This window comes from Trifolium pratense, linkage group LG7, assembly GCF_020283565.1.
Source record: "Trifolium pratense cultivar HEN17-A07 linkage group LG7, ARS_RC_1.1, whole genome shotgun sequence".
NCBI classification, from domain to species: domain Eukaryota; kingdom Viridiplantae; phylum Streptophyta; class Magnoliopsida; order Fabales; family Fabaceae; genus Trifolium; species Trifolium pratense.
This window is the reverse complement of record NC_060065.1, coordinates 34,225,952-34,235,076: the sequence shown is the minus strand read 5'-3', so window position 1 is coordinate 34,235,076 and position 9,125 is coordinate 34,225,952. Positions and strand designations below refer to the sequence as shown.

At 33.1% G+C, this 9,125-nt stretch overlaps 1 protein-coding gene across 6 annotated transcripts; it reads right to left on the bottom strand.

The window, feature by feature from the left end:
• Positions 1–375: 375 nt before the first annotated feature.
• Positions 376–8,386, bottom strand: LOC123896832. 6 transcript variants are annotated; one of them, XR_006804649.1, is made up of 8 exons: positions 7,585–8,067; positions 7,348–7,494; positions 7,050–7,266; positions 3,606–3,802; positions 2,656–3,201; positions 2,407–2,553; positions 1,983–2,178; positions 376–640 (listed from the first exon to the last, which is right to left on the bottom strand). XR_006804649.1 is itself a non-coding variant. In XM_045947234.1 (5 exons), the coding sequence occupies exons 1-4, from the start codon at positions 7,912–7,914 to the stop codon at positions 1,999–2,001; spliced, it is 657 nt and encodes a 218-aa protein (XP_045803190.1). In that variant the 5' UTR covers positions 7,915–8,055; the 3' UTR covers positions 376–640; positions 1,983–1,998. The 6 variants fall into 6 exon arrangements, 3 of the variants coding, with proteins under 3 accessions (XP_045803190.1, XP_045803191.1, XP_045803189.1); XR_006804650.1 differs by having other exon boundaries at positions 2,656–3,802; positions 7,585–8,386; XR_006804648.1 differs by having other exon boundaries at positions 2,407–3,802; positions 7,585–8,054.
• Positions 8,387–9,125: the final 739 nt, after the last annotated feature.

Here is a 9,125-nt window from a genome sequence, read left to right as displayed (position 1 = left end):
ACTTCTAATCATTCATATTTTATGGATATGTCAAATGAGGCATGCAACTTTTGTTTGCTAGCTATTATTGTCACAATATGTTATAATTAGTCTCCTCATGTTGATCCCTAATTATGTTACCTTCAATCAAGCCACTTGTTAATTTTAATTTTTCAGACCGACTATAGTTCAACACCATAATGGTTTTTATGATGGGCAAGTTATTATAACTAGCGGGGCAGGCAAGCGCGTTCCGCGACTGTCTGTGTCTAACTTATGTCAAAAAATATATATGTCTTATGTTATTGTGAGTTTATTAATCAAATTTTTTTGTTGCTACTAAAAAAAATCAAGGGTTGTTATAAGTGTTATTTCAAATAATAGTGAAAGGCAAAATAGACCAAAGAAAAAGCCGACTCAAACTCTCCTATCCCCTTTATATATTGTTATAGATTTGCGAATTGCGAGTAACATTAGCATCTCCGCACAGTATGACACAACAAGCTGTTAAAATCCAAAAATGTTCTAGCAAATATAGCATATACATTAATACCGTCACATTTAATTAACTACTTTGTCCAGCCTTGATTTCACTCCATGTTTCTAACACAACCAAAACCATGTTATGTTCACAGCAGATGGATGCAGTGGATATGATTTCCTGCAAAAGGAATATAGAATTAGGAGGGTTAGGGAACACTGGGAACATACTATATATCGCTGATTCAAGAAAGTAGAATTATTCTTATGGTAAAATCATGAAGTTACATCGTGTCACTACAAGCATTAGTTCCGTTGCAGAAATTATGATTCCAATTTTCAAAAATTGAGATTCAAACAACTAACAAGCAAGCCTTGTCTCATTAGATAGGTTAGAATATTATGAAACTCGTATAATTAAAATGACTCAATTATTTTATTCAAGCGTTTGAAGTGGGGGAGTCAAAGAGGGGAGTGATGAAGGTTCATATTCTATCTCCACCAAACAACAAAATGTTAACATACTAACATCTGTCATTTGAAATTCATCAACCTTAGACAATTCTCCAAAAATCAGTCGTAGTGGATAAGGAAAAAAAAATTACGTATAGCTCTCTATGTGAACCTAATCATGGCAAACAAACAAAAAAAATCATCCATACGGACCATACCAAAAGGGTCTAAAAACTGCCTAAATAGAGTTAAAAAGGAAACAAAATCCTCAAGAGTATAGTTGTAGCAAACATCAAAACACAATGGTTGCATATACTTTAGCAACAACAAATCATTGAAAGATAAAATGACCAAGTTTTTTCTAGAAAAGTGAGGTTACAATTTCAACAAAGTAAAATGACTATGAAACACAAATTCTCTCGTGAAATTGAAAGTCATTAGAATATGCCAGTACTGGCGAATACTAGTACTGTTTACCCAGGCGATTGATTGGACAAGGAAAACAAAATGATAAAACAAATAAATAAAATACCAAAACCAATTCAGTAGAAGAATGTCTTTCGGTTAGAATGACAGCAAAACAGTTGAAATGGGGTGTATTGCATGTCAGCCTTGGTTAAATTGTGGCTCAAAGATATTCAGTTTTACTTATTTGTGTTATTTCTATAATTCGGTTCAATGTATTTTAAAGAAAAGGGTTAGTTTCCCGCAGCTCACAGTGAGGCACAAGAAATGGCTAACTCTAGTGAGTCAGTACGTAGCAAAAAAGCACAATGCAATTATCAATTATGTGGATATTGATATTGCAACTAAATAATACCAATGGTTTGGATGTTTACAGAGTTTATATGACCAACTAATTCCCTGCTACCTTTTCTTTAATAGTTGTGTGATGGCTAAAAAAAATCAGACTACACAACCAATTGAATTTGTTGAAAATTCAGCACTAAAGCTTTTTAATCAGACTGCAGCATGATTCTTTACCAAGGTACAAACAGCAAAGCAACTTAAATATCGGAAAAAAGGATAAAACATGTAATGCATAATGTTAATGCAACAAAATTAATTACCATGGTGCAGCGTGTGCTAGATTTTAATGGAACACGACGTGACTGCATGTGGCCCAGTCCTCATTTTTACTACCCTTGCCTGGAAAGTGTCTACAGGGCAGTTGGGAGAATCATTTTGTGCTTGAAAGGTAATGTAATAGACACCACCAGGTCTCCATGTTGTCTTGACAACATCAACAAAAACATAATTTGTATCCTAACAACAATTAACAACAATAATTAATAAGTTGATCGAATTAATTAATACTCCCTCTAGTCCTTAATATAAGAAAACATTCACTTTTTAGGTAAATTGAAAAATTGATGTATCTAGTCTATATTATAATAGAGTCCAGATGCATCAAATTTTTAATGTTTTCTTGTATTAAGGACAGGAGGGAGTAATATTAACAGTGGGTATAGAGTTACTGTGTATATGAAGCACCTGATTATCAGCATTGAACTTGTCTAAGGCAGCCTGGCAGAGCGGAGTGAGTCTCAGGCGACGATCATCAGTCATGTCAAGCGGTACTGCAGGCCAGCATATTCCGAATTTTGTTGTTACTTTTGGAGGGGCGATAGCATCGAAGGGCTGTGTTGTCCAGAATCAATCAATCACAATTATTATTATAAGTGAAACACTAAAATTGAATGAAACTGAAAATCAGAAGATAGGTTGAATTACTATACTTACAGATAGGTTGCGAGATCGCTTTACATGATCAGCCATAGCATCTTTAAAATCATGTGTTAAGAATCTTGATTATAAAAAGTCATCTTTTAAAATCTCATAAAATCAATACAATCCCACCAAATCCTTTAAAATCTTCAAGACTTTTTTTGCTAAAATTGTCTTTCAAAATCTCAATCCAATACACCCCCTTACTTTTAACATATTACAAACATGTATATTTCCATGACTGTATGTATGCAGTCAATATGATTAAAATCGTTTGATTGAGATATGATCGGTTAATGCTCAACGGCTGAGTGATCATATTCAATTCAATGAGGTAATGTTTCGACATTTGTTGTTGGTTTCTCCAACCATCATAAAACAGTCATATCGTAAACTTATGTATAATTCTGTTGAGTAATACAGTATTTTTCTATGTTTCAATGCTCTGTTGAGTAATACAGTATCTTGCTATAATTCTGGCGCACTATGCCAACTGCTTCAAGCCATAAAAGGATATACAGCTACCTAGCGTTTCCTTCGAGCCAATTTGTCGAGAGATAGCTGCTTAATACACAATAGAATGAGACCGAATAAACAGACGTTTAGCAAATAGGTGCTTATAAGTCATTCATCAAACAAATAAGGGAGGTTTGTGATGCATCAGAAAATAAAGGGTATGTTATACTAACATAAATCTGTAAATGAGTGTAATTTTCCCTTCATTTAATCTCAACTCCAATTTGTCTTTATCACTCAGGATGATGACAAGTGCTTCTAATGCAAAATTTCAGAGGAAAACTAAAATAAGAATAACGTGTAAAAAGAAAATGCAATTGGTAACTTGTGGACGGAGTTTCCATCGACTAAGTAAAGAAGAACAGTTTGTCATTTTGTTCAAAAAGAAGAGTTTGTCAAAAAAAAAAAAAAGTAAAGAAGAAGAGTCATAATAATATATTAATAATTACTTTAATAGGTATCCAAAGTTTGCGAGTAACATTAGCTTCTATGTACAGTATGACACAAAACACGTGGTTAAAATCCAAACATGTTCTAGCAAATATAGCATCTACATTAATACCGTCGTCCAGCCTTGATTTCACTCCATGTTTCTAACACAGCCAAAACCATGTTCACAGTAGATGGATGCAGTGGATATGATTTCCTGCAAAAGGAATAAAGAATTAGGATGGTTGGAAACATTGGGAACATATTATATATCACTGTGATTCATGAAGGTAGAATTATTCTTAAATTATTCAATTCTTGTTGAATGATTGTTAGTACTCCTTAGAAAATATATGCCTATATAATTCATTTCTTATTTTGTGTGTACATTTTATGTGTGTTTTTTCTAGTTAGTTCACTTTTGTCTAATGGGTATTTTTTTTAATATTAGATATGCAACCAATCACATTGGGCACTATCGATAGTTCATGGAAGTATGGTAGGAAAATCTATCAAGAATATATGGGGATCAAAATGAATTTGAAGAGAGTTGGTGATACAAAGGAAGAGGAGAGGCATTTGATATCAAAGGAGGAGGATAAAAAAGCTACATTGTATTGGGAATGATGGATTAGATAACCAGTTAGATAATTAGGAACTATGCTATCTTTGTTCTTTTTGTGTATTAACCACCTCTAGTTCTATGAGGAATCAGCTCCGGTAATTTAGAATTCGGTCGCGAGGTAAATTAAATCTGGCTAAAAATTGTTTCACTAAAAATTGAATTTGAGTTCTTGTAAATAATTTGTTTAGGGGGGCTCATTAACCACTTAAGTTTACTGTTTGGTGAATGTTTTGGTACACATATTATGTGGATATGTACCGGTACATTCGTTGAGGTGGATGATTCTTATTGGTATACAAATAGTATTTATTAATTTTTCTATATTAAATAATAAACATTTGGACCAAATACATTCATTTTTATTGGCTAATTTTTGCCTATATTTTAGGACGAATGATTATATTTTTTTTTATTAATAATTTATAAATATTATTAATTAATGATTAAGTTTACTGTTAGGGTTAGGATTTAGAGTGAGTGTTATTAACTTATTATCCTTGTTATAATCCAAGTTTTTAATGATTAAAGTTAGGGTTAGGATCTGAAATTGTGTGAGTTTGTACCCCTAGTTTGGAGCCTTCTAGTTTGTTTGCAGTTCTGTGGAGCACTCCTAGTTTGGAGACTCTGCAGCACTGAGGTCTGGGATCCTGCACTTTATTGTAGTTATTGTAGCTCTGTTTTTATTATTCTGCTTCTGTGTAGTCATTTCCAGGGAAGTGTGTTCCTAATATGGTATTGGTGTGTGGTTTTGTGTTTCTTGAGTTGTGCTTTTTCACTTTTTGATTGTATTTGCTCTGGCACCTTAATCATGTCTTATGCTTGGATCTGTACAAATTCTTATTTGATTCTTTAAAAAAAAAATCCTTAATAATAAATAGTAAATTTTTCTATCGAATAATATTAGACCATTATTATGTAGTAACATATTTCTTTTATGACCAGACCATTATATATATATATATATATATATATATATATATATATATATATATATATATATACATGGTTAATTGACTCCGGTGTTAATTGATACAGTAATGTTTTAGAATCTAATGATCAAGGATTTAATTTATATATGTATTGATGCTATGATTTACCTTTCTTTACATTGTAAATCAATCATGTTTGTTTTACCAAAAAAAAAAAAAAATCAATCATATTTGGGTATTCTAGAGCTTAGTTCAGTTGATGGGAACGTCACATTGTATATACAGGGATCGGAAGTTGAACTTCAGACATTTCATCTTAAGGGTAGATTTTCTAACCACTTGTCAGGTTACAAAAAATATCGACTCTAATTAGACTTATTTATTTTTTGGTTGTCAGATATAAATAAATAGTTTTCAACGATGTTATAGTGATAACACGTAGGCGAATAAATCGGCCGCCGCCAACACGGTCTGATTCACGTACCAGCAGCTCCCTCCATAAACCACATCAAGCATAACGACACTTTCGCGCCAACAGTCGGAGACGAGGATAAAAGGAACAAGGGCCAACACCAACCCTCTGGATTCGAGCACCGACAAAACTGCAGGAAAACGAAAACCCAAACCTACAAGAGAAAGGAACTGGCAAGATGATGACTAAACCGGCCAAACGCCGCCAAGAGCACCACCATCAAGACCAACCACCCAAAAGCAGCAGAAACTAACAAGTACATGATGAAACAAAACAAACCGAACTAGTTTGAGAAACAACCACAAACCAGCAAACACGGCCAGGAGGGAGGTTGTTATGGTTAAACCGAACAGAGAGATGAGAACATGGAGGAACATAAATGAACCCACCTAACCGAATCCGACATTGAAGACGCAAATTTGGATCCAGGGTGGTGCAGAGGAGTGACGCCACTCGTCGCACCACCACCGAAAAAGCTAGTTAATTTAACTGTTTAAATTATAATTTAAATTAGTTTTTTATTTAGTAGTGATTAGACTCACGCACTATAAATATAGAGAAATGAGAAATCTAAAGTTCGAATTTTGACCCATTCAATAATATTCCCTGATGGCTATCAGCTGATCTAGGGATGAACTTTAAATCTGGTTATTAGTAGGAAATATCCACCAACTTTTGTTGATAACTAATCTAATTAATCTCCATTAAAAATTTAGGTACACAATTCTAGAGAAAATTCCTCTTCCAACAATATATATATATATATATATATATATATATATATATATATATATATATATATATATATATATATATATATATATATATATATATTTAATGGCGAATACTAGTACTGTTTACCCTGGCTATTGATTGGACAAGGAAAACAATGTTGACAAGAGATTGAAAACAAAATGATAAGACAAATAAATAAAATACCAAAACCAATTAAGTAGAAGAATGTCTTTCGGTTAGAATGACAGCAAAGCAGTTGAAATGGGTGATTTGCATGTCAGCCTTGGTTAAATTGCGGCTCAGTTTTACTTATTTGTGTTAATGCTAATTCAAAGAAATGGTTAACTCTAGTGAGTCAGTAGCAAAAGAGCACAATGCAATTATCAACTACGTGATATTGATATTTCTACTGAATAATACTGATTGTTCGGATGTTTACCGAATTCATATGACCAACTAATTCCCTGCTACCTTTTCTTTAGTGTTTGTGGGATGGCTAAAAAAAAATCAGACTAACACAACCAATTGAATTTGTTAAAAATTCAGCGCTAAAGCAACTAATATTCGGAGCAAATTTTAAAGCTTTTTAATCAGACTGCAGCATGATTCTTTACCAAGGTACAAACAGCAAAGCAACTTAAATATCGGAAAAAAGGATAAAACATGTAAGTATGCATAATGTGAATGCAACAAAATTGATTACCATGGTGCGGCGTGTGCTAGATTTTAATGGAACACGACTAGATTTTAATGGAACACGACGTGACTGCATGTGGCCCAGTCCTCATTTTTACTACCCTTGCCTGGAAAGTGTCTACAGGGCAGTTGGGAGAATCATTTTGTGCTTGAAAGGTAATGTAATAGACACCACCAGGTCTCCATGTTGTCTTGACAACATCAACAAAAACATAATTTGTATCCTAACAACAATTAACAACAATAATTAATAAGTTGATCGAATTAATTAATAATGATGATGAGCTGTTGTTTATTTGAAGCACCTGATTATCAGCATTGAACTTGTCTAAAGCAGCATTGCATAGCGGAGTGAGTTCAAGGCGAAGATCATCAGTCATGTCAAGCGGTACTGCAGGCCAGCATATTCCGAATTTAGTTGTTACTTTTGGAGGGGTGATAGCATCGAAGGGCTGTGTTGTCCAGAATCAATCAATCACAATTATTATAATAAAATTGAATGAAACTGAAAATCAGAAGATAGGTTGAATTACTATACTTACAGATAGGTTGCGAGATCGCTTTACATGATCAGCCATAGCATCTTTAATCTCCTTCTCTTGGTTAATCATTGCCTTATTCTTATACACAAATTTATCACAACCAAACATAAATGGCTCAACATCTTCATCATACATGGAGAAATCACTTAACGTGAGATCTTTTAATGCTTTCAATTCCCAAGCCGCTTTTTCTCTAGGCTTCCATTTAGGTTTCTGCTTCTCTTCTGGTTCCGATTTTGGGCGCTTCCCTCTTTCTTCAAGGTTTTCCGGAGGTGGAGGAGGAGGACGGATAACGCCGAACAAAGAAGAGGAATCGCATTCCGTCGACATTCTGCTGCTGCTGCAACACGGAAGATAGAAATCCCAATTCGTAAACCCTAGTTAGGTAGTTTTTTTTTTTGATAATCACCCTAGTTAGGTAGTTAAATCACCAATCTCAGTTTCTTGTTTATCCCCTCTAATGAATGATTTTGGGCCGAACTCCGTTTTTCTCTCCACACTTTTCTCACCCTACTAATTACTGATTTACACATTTAGGGAGGTTATAAAATCAAAAATTTTGGAAAAAATTATCGTCAGGGGCACTACTTAAGTAGCGAACAAGTTTCAGTATGGCGGCAAAAAACAATTTTTTTTTAAGAAGCGCAACAAATCTTTATGGTACTAAAATTTTATTTTACTTTTACCCAATGTTAGTTGGTTCAGTGGTGATTGACACTGAACTTGGTAGGAATGACCACGGTTCGATCCCCGTAACTGCATTTTGGGGGGACTGGAACCACTTGATGTCATAACTTCCCCCGAACTCTGAACTACTAGGACTCACTTCCTCTAAGAACCAAAGGGTGAAAACAAAAAAAAATTATTTTACTTTTTTTTTTGTGAATAAGAAAATTTATTTTACTTTTTTAAACCAATGGTTTTCAAGAAAAAATGATAAGTTTTATATTAGAAATAATTATTTTTTAGGTAACTAAAACTCAAATTGATTGTTATAATCATAAAATAAATTTGAAGGTTGATATAATTTCTTTGGTATAGTATTTAATTTATGTGATTTTAAGTTAAAAAGGTCTCTATGAATCCAATAACCAACTTAGTTTTAACATAATATTATCAATATGAATATCTTTATGATTACATGCAGTCAATAAGATCATAATCGTTCGATTGAGATTGAATCATTCAAATTTTAAAGTCAAGAAGATATGGTCAATTAGCTAATATTTCATTTTTCGGAAATATTTATAGGTATTTATAGTATTTACGTGACTATGTATTTCTACCGTCTAACTTGTATTCAACAAAGTTTCATGTAATTAAGAGAAGAGCATGCCTTATTAATAAAATGATTTAGTCTAGAAACTAATACTATCAAGATATTTTGTCATGGTGATGGTATACTCTAACACAACATAGATTATTTAGTGTTGTGGAATTGACATATCATATATCCCTCCATTACAGTATTTCATATAAAATTGTAGTACCTGGTTGAAGATATTACTCTTGTATTTGAACACAAATAATATGTTAATCCA